This window comes from Gasterosteus aculeatus, chromosome 14 (assembly GCF_964276395.1).
Source record: "Gasterosteus aculeatus chromosome 14, fGasAcu3.hap1.1, whole genome shotgun sequence".
NCBI lineage: Eukaryota > Metazoa > Chordata > Actinopteri > Perciformes > Gasterosteidae > Gasterosteus > Gasterosteus aculeatus.
The window spans coordinates 5862429-5885281 of NC_135702.1; the positions used below are offsets into that span (position 1 = coordinate 5862429).

At 46.0% G+C, this 22853-nt stretch overlaps 1 protein-coding gene across 2 annotated transcripts; it reads right to left on the reverse strand.

Moving 5' to 3' along the window:
• Positions 1-680: 680 nt before the first annotated feature.
• Positions 681-22448, reverse strand: nup214 (nucleoporin 214). 2 transcript variants are annotated; one of them, XM_078088154.1, is made up of 36 exons: positions 22213-22448; positions 21361-21556; positions 21067-21221; positions 20480-20678; positions 20326-20396; positions 20162-20225; positions 19905-20008; positions 19244-19350; positions 19053-19122; positions 18590-18713; positions 16982-17140; positions 15841-16276; positions 15640-15764; positions 15474-15562; positions 14823-14906; positions 14435-14584; positions 13987-14145; positions 13787-13890; positions 13517-13699; positions 13114-13202; positions 12920-13003; positions 10595-10900; positions 10336-10503; positions 9866-9977; positions 8822-8885; positions 8291-8360; positions 7624-7708; positions 7256-7308; positions 5685-7181; positions 4798-4848; positions 4594-4767; positions 4248-4400; positions 2928-3099; positions 2048-2196; positions 1816-1849; positions 681-850 (listed from the first exon to the last, which is right to left on the reverse strand). In XM_078088154.1, the coding sequence occupies exons 1-36, from the start codon at positions 22252-22254 to the stop codon at positions 814-816; spliced, it is 5919 nt and encodes a 1972-aa protein (XP_077944280.1). In that variant the 5' UTR covers positions 22255-22448; the 3' UTR covers positions 681-813. The 2 variants fall into 2 exon arrangements, with proteins under 2 accessions (XP_077944280.1, XP_040053783.2); XM_040197849.2 differs by having other exon boundaries at positions 4594-4848.
• Between the last annotated feature and the right edge of the window lie 405 nt (positions 22449-22853).

Genomic DNA, 22853 nt, shown 5'->3' on the forward strand with positions numbered 1-22853 from the left:
CGCCATTTCTGAAACGTGGTGCTGTGAAATTGTGTTACAATGTGTGTCAAAGATGCAACATAATGTATCCAAGCAGCACGCTGAACGCTTTAGATTATTTATATGAATGAAAGAAACAAATGAGCAATTAACATGTCTGCATTAATAAATACAATTTTGAAGAGACAAATTATTTATTTCCAAGTAAAAATATATCAAGCAGGGATTTACTGCAAAAATCAGGAATATAGAGTTTTTATTCACCATTGACCACAAACAGTTTAGCATGTTGTGCATGTTTCATTTTTGGTTAATTTTACATGGTTGTAGGCCACTTTTTGAATATTTATTCACAACCATCCTGACAGATACAACTGGAGCAAATTTGGACTCGTACAGCCACGCAAAGGAAACATGTTCCCACCATTCAAAGAAAGCAAACTGTTGAGAAGATGTTTATGTATTTCTATGCTTAAAAGTGAATAAACCAAAACGTAAAAATGCACACAAATTGAACTAAAGCCATAAGTCGCCCTGCGGTATGAGTTGTATGACAAATAATCTTTTTTTTCTATGTTCAATACTTCAATCCTCTAAGACCAGACATTAAGTTGCCAAATGTGAATATAAATTGAAAACTTAAAGCTGGTTAAAAACTTTGAATATTTATAAAAACCTTTCTAGAAAAGAAAATGCATGCATTTCTTTAAATTCATTTGACTTTATTTAGCCCAAATGCAACACAATCTTCGCCCTATTCCCTTCACCAACCACGAGGCACAGAGAGCTTGATTGCAGAAAGCACTGTGGCAGCGAGGTGGAAGTTTAATGGAACTAGCTTCTCCAACTGGCAAATGTTTGTGGACTTGATCTGGAAGAAGAAACGACAGACACATCAGAGAGGGAGAGATTATATTATTAGATTCGTCACAAGCGCTGTACAATTTCCCATTTGAAGTTGTGCCATCTACTTATTGCATTTAAATATTTCCATCAGCACGTGATGATTACGGCTTTAATAAAGTGTTGACAAAACGGATATTAAGTGATGCTGAGCAGCTTCGTTTATTTAAAAAGGACCAAAGACGGAAGTGTGGAATTTTAAGGGATTTAAGGATAGAAAAACGGGCACTATTAAAAAAGATATTAATTCACTCATCAAATAGCGGTAATTGATTGACATTTAAACGAACATGTGAGGGCTTCACATGTTGGATGAGCTATTATTCAATTGTAGTTATATAAATATCAATAATAAAATGGCAAAAATGAGATGCTTGTTTTGAAAGTAATAATTGAGTTGAGCAAAGAAGCACTGCTATGAATGTGCACTACGCAGGGAGGTCAGAGAAGAAGAACTGAGACGGAGAGAGGGATTATTAACAGCATATGCACACGTCCAATGGGCTAAACCTCGTCTCCCAACACTCCTGAGTGCATTTCACTGGAAGACACCCCGGGGAACTCGGGCTGCTCTGTGACACACGGCACCAAATGGAGGGGGAGGCAACATAAACGAAGGAGAGGTAGGAAGTGGGATTGAGGGAAGAAAGGAGCGAAAAGGAGAATTAGATAATAAAAACACACAACGGGGCGATAAGTAAGGAAGCGCTTAGAGCGCTTTCAATCGTGAACCTTTATCATGAGCGGTAATCTACTCGACATCTTATTATCGATTGTACATTTCTAAGCAAAAATAGGTATTAAATCTAAGATGTTTTATGGGGAATTGTGTTGAGGTAGAAAGATGTGAGGGGACACACAGAGACATAGAGCGTCCATTGGATCACACACAAAAAGACATTGATTCAAAGTAGATGTATTGACAACACTCACTGGTTTGTAGATCCAAAAGTGTTTCCGGAGAATCCTGACAAACATTAAAAAAAAGCCACAGTAATTAATCTGATTATTGTAGCCATAAAACATCTGGATTGTGATGAAAACAATATTCATGAGATTCCCATTTCACAGTGTTATTGTAGTTATCTGTACCAGTGAGTTTATAACAGGATACAGACAGACGGTATAGAAATATACAAGGACGAAAGGGTCCCCGTGGTCTCACCTCCCGCCTGCGGCTGCTGCTGCCCAAAGCCAGAGAAGCTGCTGGGCTGACTCCCGAACCCGGCGCCCTGCTGGGCCACGGCCCCGAACGACGGAGCGCTCTGATTGGCCAGAGCGCCGAAAGACGGGCCGTTGGGAGCCGGGGCAAAGCTGAAAACGGAAGCAGACGCAGAAGGCTCGATGTGGTTACCCGTAACAACAAGCTACGATTACTACAATGCGTAAATAATCAATATCCGATACTACTGAGCGCTATGACAACATTTTAATATTTCTTTTCAGCACTGGTGAAAATAACTTTGATAGGGAAGAGATGCTACTATAATGTATGTAAACCTTTTCCAGCTGCTACCAAGTAAACATGCTACGAGGCAGAGGGTGTCAGATGGTGTGTGTGAGTGCATGTGTGTGTATGAGTGTGTGTTTGGATTGCGAGAGGGGGGTTTGGTAATCCCACCCCCCTTTGACTCCCAAGGGAGAGAATGGGGAGAACAAGCAAAACAGAGGGGGAGGCGAGCGAGAGGGGCCGGTTTAATCTGCAGCATGAGCCTGGAGTGAGATTATCTGGGGGAAATAATCTAGTCCTGCACAGCGGCCCAGAGTTTCGGGCTCATAGCCGAGCTCACAGTAAAAAAAAAAGAAGGGAAAAGAAAAAACACACACAGAATTGAACGAACAATGATGATACAGCCGGAGAAATCATTGGAATGATGGAAATTAATTTACTTAATACTTTAATATACAAAAGTAAAAAATAAATAGATGCACCTGTATAATAGGGCTGTGATTCTAACACTCTATTTAAACTGTACTGACCAAACCTGTTTTTTGTGTGTTTTAGTTGGTGTCAATGTTGGCGAACAGAACATTATCTTTCTTACCCAAATCCTCCCATATTGGCGGCCGTTGTTCCCTCTCCAAACACCTTCCCCGCGGAGGGAACCATGTTGTTGGGGAAGGACGGGCTCGAGCCAAATGTCGCCGCGGAACCAAACGCTTGGGAGCTGCCAAAGGAAGGAGGACTACCGAACACCGGCGCGCTGCCGAAGCCACCTGGGGGGAGGGGGAGAAAGATGGAAAATCGAAGAAAAAAAAAAGTTCAGGAGGAGAACCTACACGGGGAGTCACATGGTCCTCGGCGCCGTTTCTACACGGAGGAGAAAGTCGGGCGCGATGGTTCTTCGCATCGTATGATTAGAGCTTCATTTCAAAAGGATATTTCACCCTTGTCAGGGGTGCGTATGGTACGGCACAGAGGGAAATATCTGTTCCTATTGCATTTCACAAGAAGACACGTGAACCTGGCGACCACAGCAACAACAACAAAGTGTCTCGTTGCATAAAGTAACACACAATTACACCCCGTGACAGCTGATAGACGGCATGAACAGTTCGCACCACCTCAAAGCTACGCAGGTGGGACTCGGGTGGGGGAGTGGGTGTTCTGAAATTACACGCTGGCTACCGGCGTGGCCCAATAAATAATTTAGTGAGCTAATGTGACAAGATTACATTGCCTGTACGTCGGCCAGCGGCTGCGCATTTGTGTGTTGAGTGGAATCATCTACCAGTGGGTCTTTGCAAAAGCCGGGACGGCCAACACAACTACCAAGAAGGATTGATTTATTAATTTGCCCGAGAATAAATATATTTAAAATAAATAAATAAAAGGACATGAACTCAATTTTAATCTTTAAAAAAAGGTATCTATTTGGGAGGGATTTCAGGTAATTGTTAATGCTTAAAACTATGGCTCCTTTTTGTGGAATCTTATACCTTGAATGTCCAACATAACTGATACTGACAAATTAATAATTAACAGTTAAATTAAGGAGGAAAACTTTGTAAAATGTGCATATGCACTGTTAAGAGGTGCGGCAGGCAATGACGCATCACGACTACCTCACTTTCCACTCCGCCGGGGTGAGAAGATAAGAGCACTGAGCTGCAGCTCAGGTGTCAGCTGATGTGCAAAATGACACTAGGTCTACAAGTCAAGGATTGCTATTATAACCTTGCTGCTGCCATCGGTGAACCTCATACGTCCCTAAACCAGCAGTCCTGAAGCCACACCCCCCCTAGGGTTTTATAAACAGCATGGGAACCAGTTTGGTCTGAAAATGTCTTCACAAGCACATGGGAGAAGGGCCTCAATAACCAAAGTACTGTCAGAACAAAAGCATTATGGGGGACGGCCGTACCCGTTTTGGTTGGAGAAGAGAAGGAGCCGAATCCCTGGGACGCGACGCTGCCGGCACCGGTGCTGAAGGTCCCGCTCGCCTTCTGCTCCCCGAAGGACGACTGTCCGAAACCAAAGGTCTTGGCGCTGCTACTCCCAAACAGAGTGTTGGCACCTAGAGGAGATTGAAGGTCCGGTTTAACCCGATGGATCGTCCGTGCCGGTGTAACAAAAGTGAAGAAGCAAGAAAGACAACGCCACAAACCAACCTCCTCAACGCCGTAATTGTAACTGTAAACTCGTATCTATGGATACACATTCCTGGAAAGACAGGAGTCGAGAATTAAACGCATTCCTTCTCTTCGTACCTGTCTGAGCGGGCTGCCCGAACCCTCCGCTAGGGGCGCTGGTGCCAAACGGGTTCTTGTTGGCAGCGTCTTCGCTCGGTTTGCCCCCGAGGCCGGTGAAGAACCCCCCGCCGGAGAACCTCGACGCCGCCGGGCTGGCTGCATTCAGCCCAAACAGGGTCCCACCGGATGACGGCTGCTGCTGCTGCTGCTGCTGCTGCTGCTGCTGCTGCTGCTGCTGGCCAAACACGGGGGCGGCGGGAGAGCAGCCGAAAGCTGTGACGAGGAGGAAAAGAACGACAGAGTCAAGGACCATGGACGCGCTAGCGGCTGCTGCACATCCCTCCCCCCCCCCCTCAATATTGTTTATGAGAATAGGTTCACTTGGGAAAACTGAGCAGAGAAGTCAAAGGCTGCATCTTCCTGCTGAGCTGACACATTAGCGTCAGCTGTCCACAGACCTTCCCCTGCTATGCCGGGTATTTAGAGAATCTCTGGGAATGCGACAACTCCCCTCACGCCACCCTCTTCACTCAGACCGCCACGTCGCCCGATCCTCCCAGACGGACCGGATACTACGGAGACAATCGGACGTCCTCCCCGCTGCGACATTTAATCCAATAGAAGAGTGTCACATTTGACTTTGGTCAGCACCAACGGTCAACTGAATGAGCCCTTCGGCACTGTGAGACGGACCCAACAAGCTCACTGACGTCAGCTTGAACGCCGCCGACCACAACGTAACGGTTTGTGGCTCTCTAGTTCGGACTAGTAAATTTCACACCATTTCCGAGCGGCAACGCCGCCTTCGACTGACTTGTTTTTACGGCTGACTGGTCTGAAATTCGAGAGCCTTGCGTATCCGATGCCTCTGAGAGCACAGCGGCGTCCTTCTCCGGATTCATAAATGGCCACAGGATTCAATCATCATTTTGTTCTGATACGGTGTTTTCGATGTGAAATGTAAATTTCACTGTAGGATTAGTGACATTAAAACTATAATTTGCACAAGAACAAATACAATAATACAAATTGTAAAAGTCTTGGATTAAATCGCCCCAGTTAATCTGAAGAGTGAGCTGGTGAGAAACTAAGCACAGACTCGCACTCACCTGACGGCTGTCCAAAGCCGAATCCCGTGGACGAGGACGTGGTAGTGTTGCTCCCGAACGCGGACCCTTGTCCGAAACCCGAGCTCTGACCGAACGCCGGCGCTGTGGTTTGTCCAAACAGCCCGGAGCCCGTGCTGCTGGCCGCGTTGCCACTGCTCGTGCCAAAGGAGAAGGAACTGGCATCGGTGGCGGTAGCAGCTCCAAAAACACCTCCCCCAGTAGTGGCGCTGTTCGATGTGCCTCCGAACGCCGATTGGCCGAAAGAAAAGCCGCCGGGCGCTTCGGTGCTGCCGGCGGGCTGACCAAAGCCGCTCACCTGGCCAAACATGGACTTGCCAAAACCGGTTCCGGCTGGCGTACCAAAGGCAGCGGAGCCGAAACCTGTGGACGCCGGGGCGGCTGGCGCTGAGGGGGCCGGAGAAGAGGCAGGTTGCCCAAACACAGACCCCCCAGCTGCAGTCGTGGCGCTGTTGACGGTCAGGCTAGGGGTGGTGGCCGCGGCGGCCGCTGTGCTGATCACCGGGATGATGCAGAGGGAACCGCCGTCTGTTGTCGCGAGAGCAGGTTGGGTAAAAATGGAACCTGGTTTGTCAGAACCGGGAGGCTGGAACGCTGCTGGCGCAACCTGGGTGACGGGGGCTGCAGCAGCCGCAGCGGCGGGGGGCACAAAAGCAACGGGGGTGGTGGTGCTGTCCGGCGTGGGTTCCATTGCGGGAGGCGCAGCGGCTGGTGCTGGAGTGGCCGCCTCGGTCGGTGCAGTGGTGGAGGAGGGGAGGTTGGCGGCAGGGGCGGCCGTGGCCGGAGGAGGTGCGGGTGTTGACGCCGGAGCCGCGGCCGCGACTGCCGGGGTTTCCGCTGCGTCCGCCGCAGGCCCGGTTGTTGCGGGCGGACCGGCGCTCTGTACAGCCGGTCCGGCAGCGGGTTGATTATCGGGGGGCGGCGTGGGCTCGGAGGGTTGCGGGGACACTTTGGCGTCCTCGGAGGAGTCTGGAGATGCTGCGAGGAGGCTTCCGAAAGCCGAGGCCGCGGAGCTGGACTGAGGAATGGAGAAGGCCTGCTTGGGGTTCGGTTCGGGGGGCTTGAACAAACTGCCCGAGGCGGCCCCCCTGGACAAGTCTGCCGCCGTCGAATCGTCGGCAGCCTTCGGGGGACCGGAGGCGAAGCTGAACTGCGCGGCGCCCTTTCCCACACAGAGTCCGGGTTCCCCAAAGGCGAATGAGGCAGCGGCAGGTTTGGAGGCCGGATCTTTACCCTCTTCTCCGTGGCCCACGCGCAGTCCGGAGAAGCTGCCCAGAGTCTCTCCCCCAACGGTCTTAAGGGGCTGTGGCTCTACCCTGAGGGCAGAGGCCGGCCTGTCCCCCGAGGCGCTCGGAGGCAGAGCGGGGCCCCCGCCGCCGAGGGCAGGGGAGACGGATTTTGGGGTGAGGGCGAATGGCTCTTCTCCATTTTGGCCAAACGTTAACTTTCCACCAAAGGAGAATTTAGCCACATCTTTCACTGGGGAGACAGAGGACAACGATGAGCGTGTGGACATTTGATGACCCTCAAAGCAAGTTGCTGCATCATCTTACCTTGTGACATTCCAGCTCCCTGAGTTACAGAAGCAAAACTGAAGCTTGAAGACCTGCAGGAGAAAATTGAAGTGACAATTAATTTAGATCTGAATTTAATCAATTTGCTGCAGCATTAAAATACTCTTTTGTAAAAGTATACGCCCAATGATATTGGAACAGCCAAATGGCTAAATGCAACTAATTGCTTCTTCCTCCCACGAGCTGGAGATCAAATGCATTTTTGTTAAATTTCAGTAAGTGTTGAATAACTGACGGAGATCGCATTTGATTGGATAAATACATAAATGACTATGGAGATATAGTCTACAAATTGTTGCATGCATTTTTTAGATTTTAGAATGCATTAAGTTTCATAATTGACTCACCCTGATGCAAACGAAAAACCTTTGCTGGTGTTTTGCTCTGCTGAGACAGCAGGACCCCCGGAAACCTCCGTTAAGGAGGATTGACCTGAAAGACACAGAAGTTGACACCCGGTTATTATCTACAGTCTGGAAATTGATTAGAGGGGACGAAATGTCAATCACTTGAGACCAGATGTGTTACCGTGACGACATACTTTGTGCCAGTGGTTTAATTTTTTCAAATCCATTCATTCAGCAGACCAGAAGAGACATTAAGTATCCCGTATAAACTGTGTCCGCATTCGGGGAGGATTTGTGCAAAGGTTTTCAATTGTTTGGTCAGGGTTGGAGATTCATGCTTTGTCATTAGACTCCTCCTCGGTGCAGATTGCTTTATCGTTAGTCCGCCGCTGGATTACTTTTAAATCACGGAATTGTCGCTTCATGTCATGACGCCGGGCGAATCTTTAGACTCTAACTCGGCGGATTAAAAGATCTGGACCAAGGTTTAGAAGTTAATGAAGTAGATTCAAATCCAACAAATCGGGTGTTCCCTTGCAAAAAAAGAGAAAAGGGAATAAAGTGTGTTTTTCCCGCCTATAGTTAAGAATAGTAAGCAAAGTTGTAATTGTTTGTTTTGGTGTAACTGAATTTGAATGCGAGCAAACAATGTTTAACCAGTTCTTACCAAAGTCGAAGCCCGTCTGTGCCGTGGTTGTGCCTTCAGAGGACATCTTCTGGATACCTTGGGTAGAATTCTGTACAAACAGTTTTAAAACAGGCGTAGCGAATTAGAGTGTGCAGTTAAAACAGTCAGAGCAGGCTCCTTTGAACACTCTGCTAAATGTACTGAAATCTGGTGTTGATGTGCACCCATGTGGCTGGAGCTTGATCGGGTCATTTCCAATGAATCGAACAGTGAAGCAAGTCTGTGTAAAGGAGTACCCGTGTCACCAAAGTGCAATTTGTAACATCAACCTGGGATGGAACTGGGGCATTTCCCACCCATGTAGGTAATCGTCTGTCTTGGCATGTAAACCTGTCAGCAATCTGTGAATTCTCACTAGGATTGCAGTGTGAGGTACACTAATACTGAATGTGCTTGACTGTGAGTATTTAAACAGGGACTTTATCAATTGACCCGGCAGTGTGGGTGTACATACAACCTGTGACAACTTGAATGACGGCTTGGTGAGTGATGGATAGATGTGGTACTCACACGTTTGGCCTGGTTGGAAGAAACTGTTGCAAAGACGGGAGCTGCTGGATCTGGTGTGGATGAGCTGTGAAAGAGAAAAGAGACGAGTGTTTTGCTTTAAAAAAAAAATCCTGTCCACAAAAACAACTCACAACCTCATAAGTTAGTGAGCTGGGGTGTTGATGTCTGATATGAGGCATCCACAACGCAAAGCTTGGTCTCTGCTGCAAAGTATTTTATGCAGGATTGGAGAAAAAAAAAAAAAGACACGCATTTCTGAGCTCAGTCTAAATGAATAGTAGTTTACATTTGAACCAAATTCATCACACACACACACACACACACACACACACACACACACACACACACACACACACACACACACACACACACACACACACACACACACACACACACACACACACACACACACACACAGAGCTAGGAATCATTTCAAGAAAATTGAACCATTACACTACTGCAAGACAAAAGACTAGGTTGGAATCAGGGGAAAGCTCACATTCATAATCATCTTACTCCCACAATGCCTTGCTCTGCTCGTTTGTTATTACAAACAGGCTTAATTTGGGAAAAGCCGCAAGGACTGTTGGCCCGCCTAAATATCAAGCACAAAAAGTGGAGCACAGCCCAGTGAGCAGGAAGATTAAGGTGCAGGAGACCGGAAGGGGCAAAACAGAGGCGTGTGAGTCATGCAGTGAATTCAAATGGAATACAAAGAGACAGTTAGTGTGCATACAGTGTAATCCATTCACACCGTTCCGTTTTGAATCGGTTATACAGAAAACTGTTTAAAAAAAATCCAGTGTGCTGGAGAAGAGCCATGACATAAAAATACAGATCACATCACAGATATACTATTTAGGCTGCGCCGTTTTTGGCAAAGGAAGGATATCATGCACAATATGGATAGTTAGAACACTTTAACTGAGAGCAAAAAGAGAAAATCCATCCCTTATCGAAAGAAAATATATGCTGTAGTTGTCTTTTATTACAGAAAATTTCAAGACATAAGTTAACTCATAAAAAATCATTTTTTTTTTTTACCTGACTATATTGGAAACCAGCTTCGGAGGCCCCTTGTCCTTAAGCTCCTGGACATTGACCACCTGAGGAACTGTCTTTAAAGTAGACTCTGTCAAGGACGTACCGACCAGAGCTGGAACACACAGAAATGAATAAGAAACCAACAGACCAAAACATACACAAAATACACGTACATTTAAAAAAAAGCAAGAAGGCATGTGTATTTAAATGAATTCCATGTATCCATGGTGATTTATGCCTGGTTTGAATTTTACTGAAGTAGTGCAGTGACTATGAGCACATAGTGTTCCGACATTACCGGGGTCTGTGTCTCCCCCTGGTGACTTGCAGTCGGCACAGCACCTCAATATACAAACGGCTCCTTAAGACACGGTGTTGTCCGTAATAACCTCTCAAATCTCACATTACCATTTAAAAATACACAATGGAATCATTATTTTCAATTGCAGTCAAAGTCGCGCTCCCGCTACCTGTCTTCTGATTGGCCAGCTGCCGGCGCAGAGCAGCAGTGGCCGCCGCCTGCTGGGCGGGGATGGTGACGGGGACGCTCCTCTCGCTCGGCGGGGCTCCGTGTTTCACCGTCTTTGTGGCGAGAGCCGTGCTGTCGGCCCCACAGAGGCTGATCTTATTGGTTGGAACTGAAACAGGAAAACAAAGCACGTTTGACGCGGCGTTTAAAAAGCAGTCACCCGCCGGCTTTGAAGCGAGAGTGCGCGTGGCTTCGCTCACCAGGGCTGGCGATGGGGCTGAGTCCAAAGCCGAGGCCCTGCACCGAGGGAATTTTCGCTAAAGGGGTTGACTGGATGGCACCGAAGCCAGGGTGGATGGAGGGGGTCCTAACAACTGCGGGGTGGCGGGGGCCGGCGAAGGATGGATGGATGACCGGAAGGGGCTCCGGCAGAAGCTCCTCCTCGTCCTCTTCCTCCAAGTCCGCCGGGTGCGGCTCCAGGGACTGTGACAGCGAGGACGAAGAGCTCACGTCGTCCAGGTCCTCGTAGTATTTCGGGGAAAGGAAGGCCGAGCGAGACAGGTTGGCTGGAGGAGAATAGACGGAGATCATTTAGCTCACATACAACTATGGCTGGGTTGGTCATTTTTTTTAAACAGCTGGCATCAACATAAACAACAGGAAATGTAGTTACATCATGGGGCTCTAAAAATGCTGAATTTAGGCAAGGTATATACCAGGGGTGCCCAACCTTTTTTGAACAAAGATCTACTTTTAAAGTTGATAGTGCATCGAGATCTACCAAGCCATATCGAAAGCCGTAGCGTAGCCACAATTTATTGCACACCTATATAGGACACTGTTTTCTGACACATAGATACAGTTTTAACAATCATAATACATTTATTGAAGTAAATGTGAATGCAAAGAATAAGCACAAGTAGGCCTAGGACTGGCCCGTAACAACACAACAGACAAACAACCCAAATAATACAATGCCTAATTCTTTGGCTTTTTATAAGAACTAATTCAAGTTGGTAAAGTGGTATTTCTCTACCTTAGTGGGATTTCTGGCACTGAGAGGAGGAAGCTAGTCTCTCATAGTCCGGACAGTAAGAGCTGAGTGCCAGCCGTAAGCAACCGTAAGTGGTGGATCTGTATTTTGACTTGATGATTTTCATATGTGAAAAGGTAGACTCCCACAAATATGTTGATCCAAAAAGTGCAGTCAAATTCTCTGCAGTTTGTCTGAGGTTGGGGTACTTCTCTTTCTGCATTAGATTCCAGAATTGGACATTCATGTCAGGTGTTGCTCTGGATTTGAGCTTAATGTCATTCTTCAGTGTGAGGATCTCATTCTCAATAGCACAGCTATCCAGGTTGAAGAGTGATGCCACTTTGGACGTTATACAATCCACATCTATATTTTCCCCCAATGGAAAACAGAGATAGCTGACAACAGGCTCAATGGATGCAAAGTCAGTGAAGCGCCTGTCAAATTCTGACAAGATTGCTCATCATAACGTGCACTCTCAAGCTCCGCCCAGTCTTTGCCCATAGCCTGGGCTGCCAACTCTCACGCATTGGCCGTGAGGCTCACGCATTTGATCGGTTTCACACGCTGTCACGCCACACCTACGATTTCTCACGCCGAAGAAATTGGGAGACTACCATTGAAAAAGAGGGGCCCCAGAACACAACAGTAATGTAAGTTTCCTTTCCTGTCCATGGACACGTTTACAACACGCTTGGTATCGCGCTGCGCGGATACGTCCGCGCGCTCCCATCAGCGGAGCAGAAAACGCGTCGTCAGTGTTCGTCTGCACCCCCCCCCGGCTCCCCCCGGCCGGTCTCACGCCAAGGTTTTTGGAAAAGTCGGCAGCTGTTTCCCTGTTTCTAAATAAATCTATTGAAATCAAGTTGATGTCTCGAGTTCCATTATTCCCTATCTGTTATGTTCATGTTCTAGTGTTTAAGTTTATGTGTGTTTTTCTAGGTTCTGTTGTGCTCAAATGTTACTGTTTAATGTTGTGTTGTGCTCAAATGTTACTGTTTAATGTTGTGTTGTGCTCAAATGTTACTTTAATGTGTAAGAGTGTGGGCACCATGACCCAACTTGGTATGGCTGTGGGTGAAGTTCTGTGTTCAACGCCTTAACAAAGGGTCTATCCTGGGGTCTTGCTGAAGCACAGGAAAGGCAGTGAAAGTCTCCTGTCTCATTCATCTGGCCAAGCTCGCCACAGTATTTTACACAACAGTAGGAGTGGGCTATACACAACACATGAGTGACACAAAATTTCTCGCGATCGACTGCAACTCGACTGCAATTCAGCCCGCGATTGACTGGTAGACCGCGATCGACTGGTTGGGCACAACTGGTATATACAGATTGATTGCTATGAATGCCATTTCCCAACTATAATACATCGAGCAAAATAAAATAAAATACTAACACCTTGAAATCAATGTGTTGTTTCTTCATTTGACTGCTATTGGGAGTTCATTTGAGAGATTTTGTTGAAGCTAAACTCCATTTATAAACATTCCCAGAATGAAAAATGTACAGTTGGTAGACCAAGAAATCAGTTTGTGCAGCGTTTGTTCACCTGGTGCAGTTGAGCGGACGGGAGGCATCTGTCCCTTTGAGAGGAAGTTACGCAGCTGGGACTGTTTCACCGGTGAGAACTTGACTGATGAAAAAACATCATATATTTTAAACATAAATCATGCATATGCTTAAAATTGACAAATTCGATATCCTTCACTTATTTTGTTTCAGAAATATGTATAAGATTGCTACCTGGCGACTTGGATTTGGTTTTAAGCGGGCTGGTGTCCAGCCTCGCTTTCAGGAGTGCGTCCCTTAAGCTCTCAAGCTCGCTCTCCAAACTGTCCGAAAAGCAGAGAAAGGTGTACAAACTTTAACAACAGCTGCCTACTGTGCACCGATCAATGTCAATCACTGCACTCTCAATTATTCTTGGATAATAGTGATTATTTTGCAAGCTATTAAACCATACGGAATTTATTTAGCTTTAATCATTAAGAAAATCCTTCAGATTCAAGACCATTTAAATCAAGGGCAACTTTAAATATGAAGTCTTTTATCCCCAAACCTACTTCCAAAGTCTCCTCTATCACAAGCTAAAGTCTACAAAGTGCACCACTGACTCCCACTCCTCCGTCTCTGCTGCTGCTCCTACCCAGCAGAAGACTCGGTGGCAGCAGCGCTGCGGCTGATGGTCGGACCGGCGGTCTTGTTGTAGAGGCGCAGCGAGGTGAGCTGCTTGACCAACTGCTCCAGCCGGTTCTTCTGCTGGTTGATGATGTAAAGGTTGTTGGCCAGTGTGGTGAACAGACCCTCCCGTCCCGGCACAGCCATGTGTCTGCGAAAGAGGATCGTTTCAGAACAAATTAAACCCACCCGAGCTCTTCAGGATCAAATCACTCAAAGGGCTGATTTTTGTGCTTACTTCTGCTTTTTCTTCTTCTCAAGGTGTTTCTCCCACTCCACATCCAACACGTCGTTGACATCTTCCACAGCAAACGTCACATACTGGTAGAGCCTGCGGATCTCCTAAATAAGGAAAATGAAAAAAAAAAAAATAAATAAATGAAAGAAGAAATGCGTGTCGGTGACTCATTCAAGTATCAATTCGTGCCAACAGTTCACCTTGATATGTTCCTCGCTGCGGGGGTCCAGAGGTTTTTTGTACAGCAGCTGTCTGTAATTTCTGTCTCTGCTCAGCTCGCTCTGGGCTTTGGCTTCTTCTGCCCCGGCAAAGCCCTCCAGTAAAGTAGTCTTCAGTGTGCCGATGTCCCCGTGCAGAGACTGTGAATCAGAAAATAATGAACCTTAATTTCAACAAGTAGAAAGCAGCCAGTAAACTACAAACAACAAAAGCAATAAATGATCATTTATCGTTTTTGTCAATGTCAATATTGAATACCCCATTAAATAAGAATACCCCATTAAACAAAGTGATGTGTTTAGTCTCTCCAACCACAAGGTGGGGAGATTGTACACACGCTGTTTTTATTTATCATACCAGAGCAGACCTATAACCCCAACCGCAAGACAATTGCCTTCTGAAGCAGTTGTTTTTATTTGTTCATTTTACCTCAGTTGTTTCCTTAATCTCCAGGGTGAAAATATGGAAGTCCTCTGACTCCTTCCTCAGCTCTTTCATCTCGTCAATGGCGCCGACCTTGAAGTCAGCTCTCGCACTTCGCGCCTTGAGATCATCCAGCTCCTTCTGGAAGTGTGCAATCTGATCAGAAGACAAAGAGGTTTAGTTCCAAATCCAACGGGGAGTAGCTGCAGCATTGACGGAAGCAAAGTATATATTTAAACTATCTGATAATGTGTCTCAGTGGAAGCATGACGTTACTTTGTGTGTTTCAGAGTTTTTGTATTTATGCAGTGAAGAGTGTTTTCAATATGCAGCTAGCCGTGTGCTAATATCTCCCCCCATAGTACACCAGTGTGTACTGGAATGCATGGCTCACCTCCTCCAATATACCAGCCATAATGGGATCAGAGTCTTTCTTTTGCTGTAGCTGCTTCTCGAGGGCCTTCACACTAACAGAAGCCTGCAGTAAGTACAGTCAAGTAAAAAAGGTACATGAAAACCTCAAACCACACAAACCAACAAAAACACAATAATTAAAAAACTCTGTTATCCAATAAACTTATTTTGACCCACTGTCGATACACGGGTACAAACTGTGCTTTCTCGCTATCTCTTCTCGAATACAGCCTGTTCTCTCTCTCACACACACACACACACACACACACACACACACGCACGCACGCACGCCTTATTGTCACATTCTCATTTGCTCCAAAATATAATATTTGTTGCACTTTATTTCCTTTTAAATGATAATCAAAGAATCTTTTGAACATGTGCACTCAAACAGAAGAATGTTTCCATTCATGTAAAAAAAAAAAAAAAAATCGTAAATATATTATTTCAATTCAAAGTTGAAATTCGCCTGCCATGTTGTGTGGTATTGATACTTTTCAACCGAAAGCAAATTTAAATTTCTATGGTCAATATATATATATTTTTTTAAATCTAAAGATCTATAAATAATAAAGAGTTTGTCTCAACGTATAAAACAGAGGAAAAACCCTTAAAAATAAAAAGACAGAACCTGAGGAGCCTGGACACGCGCCTGGGGAGCAGGAGCAGGTTTCTGGACGACGGTGGTTGGTGTACTGTTTTGAACCGGCCGCGCTGGAGCTGAGACACAACCGTCAACAAATCAGAATGACACGCTTGTGCAAAGAAACAAGGTGAAGATCGTGAGGCAGGCTTACGCAACACAGCAGGTGTCTTAGAGTACGAGGGTGGAGGGGCGGTCAAACTGCTGGAGGTGGGAGCGACCATTTTGGGCAGCGAGGCGAAGGAGAAGGACGGTGCCGGGTTCTCCAGAGCTGAAAACCTTGGGGAAGAGCAGATGGATCTTTGTATGTATACAAACGGCAATCCATTCAAATAATAGGTCACAAAGGATTTACCTCTCATTTAGATTCAGTTTTACTGCAGATGGGGAGGCAGCGGCGATGCTCTGGGGTGTCTGAGTGGGAATTGGTGCTGCCGCCGCGGCGGGTTTGACCGAAGGGGTAAAAGAAAACGCCGAAGAGGCGTCCGAGGGAGCCTTGGAGGTAAAGGAAAGGCCAAGGGACCCTGAGGCAAACGGTGCGAGCACACCCATGGAGAAAGGCGGAGGGGCGGAGGTGGCGCATGTAGTTGGGACCGAGAAACTGAAGCTCGACGACGGCGCCACGGAGGACGCAGGAGCCGCAGGAGCAACGCTGAACGGGGCAGCGAAGGAGGACGCGACGGGCGCCGCCGGGGTGGAAGCAGCTGCTGGAGAGAGACCAATGGTTGGGAATGTCGCTAGGGCAGATGGGAATGAGGCAGGCATTTTGGGTGGTTGAGCTGCCAGAGAACCTGTGAACGGAAAATAAAAATTGTCTCTCATTTGACCTCATTTCAAGTTGTGTCTACGTTCGTTCTCTGGTAGAAAATGTCTCGAGCGTTGAGCGATCAAAGGAAGGACTTCACAGTGTGGTCAAAGATCCCTGACCAAAACATCTGGCTTCAGCCTACAAAAGGCAAGTGCACATATATTGAAAATCAACTGGAAAAAATTTTTGTAAAACCATAACAGTCTCAAAGAAAGCAAGAGAATGATTTACATTAAAAAAAAAGAAGAAAAAAAAGAAAGAACTTGTCATGCAGAGGATGAGTTGCAAAGAGCCTGTGAGATGTCCCAGGCGGCATGATGCCTAATCAGCATTGTGTGCCCTTGTTTTGCAACGCTTTGAATCTAACAGGCTTTCACGCATCTGTGAGAGTCCTGCACACCAGCTTTATGTTAAAGCTAAAATAAAACTAAAATGTTGTGCCAGATAAAAGCCTTTCTTCCTATATTACTTCATATATTATGTGCTTTGATTGATAGGTGGCCGATGAAAAATACTGCTTTAGAAACTAATGGATGGCATGTCCGGTGATATGTCCAAGGACCACATCAGAAAGTGGAGAATCTTACAAACACTGACTGACAACCTTCAGAAAACCTAACGCTGCATTGTGTGATTAAGAAAATTAAAAAAAAGAAAAAGCCCACAATCGAGTCCCCGGCTGTCTCACCTGGCTTGGGCGCCCTCTCCCCCTCCAAGGCGAGGACGGCCGGTGCAGAGACCAGTTGCTTCACGCCGGGATTGAGGTTGAGCAGAGCGAATGGGCAGAGCAGTCCCTCGGTGGAAAGCATCAGCATTGTGGGCGCTGGGGGCAAGATCTTCTCGTCGGCTTTGAGAGGATGAGAAATGGGACACAGATATTCAGACAGAGGGACGCTGACGTCTACGCGAAGAAGAGGACTTCCCTCAAACCGCTCCACGGAGGAAATAACTGACCCGGTGCTTCATGCTCACTAGGCCTGCAACGGTCAACGCTGGTGGTGTCTTTAATAGTAAAAGCCTTGATAGAGCAGTGATTGACCGTGGCTCATTCTGCCCCCCAGTGGTCAATATAAGCACACAGGTTTCAGTGTAAATGCAGCACACTGTGATAGCGTGCAGAGACAGGCCTCCTAAGATGTCTCATCTGGTAATAAACCGCCCATTGCACCGCCCCGAACTCTTTCCAGCCCTCCACAACCGCCTCCGTTGTACTCTCCTAAACCCAACATTTAAACTATGACAAATTAAAGGCGCATTAGTCAGAACTGGAACGAGTCATTTCAGACCTGTCAGAAAAAAAGAGGAAACTTTGTCCTCTTCCCCGCTTTCTATTCCACAAGTGTAACTCTCAGTCATCAACAGATGACAGCAGCAGCTGCCCTTTCAAAGTACATCTGAGAGTTTGCTTGTTTTCCACTGACTCACCTCTCCTCACTATTGTCCTGTACTTTACACATTCGATATGCAAACCCACAAAAAGAGTCATAGAATAACCTACAAAAAGAGCAGACAAGGCAGAGGGACAAAAAACTGTAGCCCGTGTTCAGTCTGTTGTATTTCAGGTATGAAACTATGGCGCCAAGGTAATGAGAAGCCATACGAGTGACAGCGGGGGAACGTGGGGTGGGGGCACGCGGTAAACCTCATCAGCATTCTGCGACAGGATTGTCTGGGCTCGATGTTTGTTGTGGTCCTCCAGCCCGCCGGAGCCATTTTAATGAGGACATTTCTCCCTCCTCCACAGATCGCTTGTGTTTCTCCACCTTCCCTTTTTACATCAGACTTATAATCGTGTTAGAATGTTGCCCCCGATCGCAGGTTTTTTTGTGTTGCCGGGGAGGGAGTTCTTGGAGCGAGCGCGGAGATACGGAGCTAGACGCACCAGCAGCTCTACGTGAGCGTCTAGCAGACTGAGCCATTTAAGATAAAACAGTCTACGGAGAGGGGGGGGGGGGGGGGGTGCTTATCTATATTCTTTACGCATGCGGCACACAACACTGCAGTGGATGCTGTGCTCACAAAGAAAAGTGATGGATTTAAGCTTTCATCCGCTCATTGAGGCAGTACTGGACAGAACCTTTTTCTGGAGCTTAAACAAATACAAAAGGAAGGTGGTTGAAGACATCTGCGAACATAAAATGAATGTTAACTTTAGATTCTCAAATAAAACCTACAAAAAAAACAACATGGAATCAGAGAAGACAAAGGAAGGAAGCTGCATGGAAGCGTTTTGTGTCCATGTGCAAATGTGGTCGGGGTGACACGGGGAAGTAAACAAAAAGCCAAATCCACTTACTGATGTGGATCTCCTGCTGGCTGGTGAAGTCTATGGCTAAGCCAAGCGGCAGAGTGTCTTCATTCGTCTCAGTCACTGGCAGCTCAGCCCTACTTGCGTCTTCCAGGATCCACAGCTCCCAGGTCTGAGAGGACAACGATCGGTGACGGGCATCACAACAGCGGAAAGCAATTAAAGTCAACATTAACGCTAAAAAAGGAAATGATCTGAATAAAAATCAGTTTTTATGTTAATCAGAATTCTACACTAAATGCCAAAGATAACATTATTGAAGTAAAAAAAATAAACTCAGGATAACTACAAGCTGGCCGTACTGTCCTGAAGCGTCAGCTAAATGACATGTAATGTAAAGTAAGCGATACAATCGATAACTCTCTTGTACACCTTTCATTTCTAGTCACTTTCAAAACTGTCACTTAAACCTGTGATTTCCATAACGCGGTCAGTTCGCTCATTGAGGTACCTTGTCCTCCGGTTTGGCGGCTATGACGCTGACTTCAATGGCCGCCGCTGATGCAGCAAACACCACGTCCCTGTATGAAATGGAATAGGTGAAGCAAAACATCACACCAATTCAACATGACAAACAAATCACCCTTAAGAGCGCAACGCTTTGGGGGGGAGGGGGGGGCTCATATTCATTCCCATTCTTACCAGTCCTCCACGTGGCTGAGAAAGTAGTGGTGCTGTCGCTCGGTGCAGCTGCCGTACACCGTGTCACTAAAGTTCAAATACTTTGTCTCCACCTTCTCATCCTTCTTCTACAAAAAAAAATTAAAAATACAAATAAACCGCACATTTGCTTAATGTACTTTGACAAGCTGGAGCAACAGATGAAACGAACGTATGGTGGAAGCCTATCAGTGGGATAAGTCGTGACCTCAGTAGCTACATGAAACAAGAACAACAGCCGTTTACTGTGGGGCTCTTTGGTCATTTGCATGGAGCATTGTACTTGAATTACAATGCTCATGGAGGCTGCGCATGGGAACTACTGCGGGAGCCTAAATGCAACTACAGCGCTACTACACAAGAGTGTGGACAAACCACAAAGTGTGCGGACCTTCAAAGCCACAATATACCGTTTAATCTGGCAGAGCATCTAGTGCTACTTTTGTGTCTTCACCTTGATATTGTGCCCTTGTGGAGAAAATATCTTCAAACCAACACAAACAAAGCAAGGGAATTTCAAGAGAAATATATGGTCAAATTTGAATTCATTGCCCATCAATTGAAGACTGGAGGGCCAAAACGTGACAAGGTTCCAAATGTGAGGAGGTGAATCCAGTGGACTGTGCATGTAGGGCCTACTCACAGGAAGGGAGATCAACACTAGCTCAGGAGGGGTCTCCAGGGACCCATCTGCAGCAGCATATGCCACTGCAAACACAAAGGTTCTCAGCCACAGCACGTCCAGAACTGTGAGAGAAACCAGGAAAGAGAGGCTGTGGATTTCAACTGCATTACATGTATTATACTGGTCATACTTGAGTCCATGTACATTTCATCATCAGGCACAGTTTGCAGGCGTACAACACAGACATTAATACATTTTTAGAGGATTTGCCTTACCTTTGACAGGTTGGTCGGAGGTATAGAAGTGTGGACACGGAATCGTTTTTTTTTCTTCCAGAGCCTTTTCAACAGAGGAGAGAACATGTCAGTCGTTACATGCTGCAGCTGTGATGGAGCCACATGCGGCTTATTTCCAATTAGGGTGACTTGGGTTCACTTACTGGTGTATACTGACTAAATGTGGAATTCATTTTTCCAGCGGCGACTTGTTTTCCCTTCGGACTCCAGCAAACTGTGTGAAAAAACTCAAATGTATCCGCAACAGATATGTGGAGGACAAGCGGAATCAAGTGTTACACGCAGTCTTTCACTCACTACACGTGATGCCATTTGAAGCCGGCAGCTCGGCGTGCACCCTGACAGTGTCAGTAACATCCAAAATCATCATGCGGCCGTCAGACAGGCAGGCCGCCAACATGGATGCATGCCCAGGATTCCACTTCAGGTCCTGCACCATGGTGCCGGGCGCAACTGCTGGCAACAGTGATGCAAAAGGTAGCTTCTGTGGTCGTGCCTAGAAAAAAACAAAAAAAACAATAGGACAAATCCATCTAATTCTCATTCAATTATTTCATGGACTGACCATCTGCAGTAAAGGTTCAAAAACTGTATTTTTAAAAATGTAGAATATCTATTTGGACACGATAGTGTACGATAGATACATTACTGCTGAATGTCAGGGTTATCTGAATATTAGCGAAGTCAGCTTATAGTATAAAATGTTCAAATGTTTATCAAAACAATCCTCTATTTCCCCGTAAACATTGTTCATTTCAGTAAGTATCTGTATCTGACATATCTACTGGAGAATTATTGGGATCCCTACATCCCTACTGCTGTGTTTTAACTAAACAAACTTATATACAAAATCCTTAAATAAGTGTGATACTGAGAGCAGTCACCTTGTTCACGAAGGTGCGGACATCATAGAACGTGATGGACAAAGTCGCCCCCTCAGACACGCCGCACGCCGACAGAGTGAGTTCATCACAACTGAGAGCCAAGTGGTGCAGAGTCACGTCCACGGTCACCTCGGCCAAAGCTGGCGTCCCCTCAACTAGGACAGGCGATCACGTGAAAGGGACGTGAATGGGAAATAAGATGGGGAGGTCCCTGTTAGTAACGACGAATAACACGCAGTGAAAACCACATTGGATGATCATTCAGATTTAAACCCTTAAGGTCACAACGCATACCGATTTCGTTGGCTTTGCCGTCAAATGCGTGAGCAGTCAGAATGTCTCGGGTTTGGTAAACTTTGAATGTTCTGTCGAGCCCGACAAAAGTTAAACCAAATTTGTTAGAAATGGTGAGAAGACTACTTCTTTCTCTCGGCAGATCTTCAGCAGGGTCAAAGACTCTGGTTTTCTTCATCTGACGAAACTGAAAGTCCTGAAATAGAAATACAAGGGGTGAAGACTTAAGTGTGGATGAAAAACGAAAATGATATCTACGGTAAACATGTTGTTTGTCAAACGTCACAGCCGGCCTTTTTTTTAAGCTTTTGAATGAAGTGAAGCTTTCCTTTTAAACAAATACCGCGGCGACGTTCAACTTGAACTCGGGTAGCGTTAAGTAAAAAAAAAAGAATGTAATAATACATGTTGGTTGACAATGATCAGTCGCGTTAGCTAATGATGCTACGTCGATAACGTCATAGTAACGTTGAGTTACTGAACATGAAGTGTCTTAACTTCACACACAGGATACAGTGAATGCATATAATGTCACGTTGACATCAATAACTCATATTGAGGATAACGTTACAAGATGTATCAACGGATGTGCCGGTAGCTAACACGTTAGCATAACTAGCTGGCTCCAAGATAAAAGTGCATTTTGCCTTAAGCAGTTAACGACGTAACATTAGGACACTGTTATTTGTGTGTCTACGTGATCAATGTGTCTCTTTGTCGCTTAATGCTTTGTGCTAATGTTATTTCAATGAAAAACCAGGACAGAACCGCAGTAAATCAACTGACTGCGCGCGAGCAAACATTAGCTCAAACATGCTAACTTGTCAACACAGCTCGTGGATAACCGCGTACCTTCATTTCCCTCTCAGGGGGGGAGTCCGTGTCGTCACTCATTTTGAGGGACAGAAGCCGTTGCCTCTCCTTAAGATGTGTTGTGTTAGTTTATTCTTTAGTTGCCTTGTTCGTGGGACAATTTCTCCGATCTACATTCGTGTGTCAGCGCAGATGAACACACGCGCCGCGCGATTTTGTCATCGGACAAGGCAACAGCTTTGAAGGAAGACGAGTCGATACCAGAGTACCGTGAGCTCGAACTCGATTGAACATCCTTATATACCAAACGTGACGTTTTCTGAAATACCCTTCACAAATTCCCCCCCAAACACTATTACCAAGCCATTACCCCACCGCGAGGATTAGGTTAACGCCAATCTAATAATAAAAACTTTAAATCAGTCAAATCTAACAAATAGGATAGCACAGAAGCCTCGCAGCATATATGGGGAACAAATAAAAGCAGGGTATAGTTTGATAATGGGTGTTAGTAAATTAAGTAGACAAAATCATTAAATAGGCTAAATGAATACAACAATCCAACATTGTATAAGTAGGCAATCTTTATGCCTTCTGTGAAATAATGCAGAATTTTTTTTAAAAAGGTTCATGATTCCATGCTGCTAAATTTTATGCACAATTCCATCGCTTCCACTCAC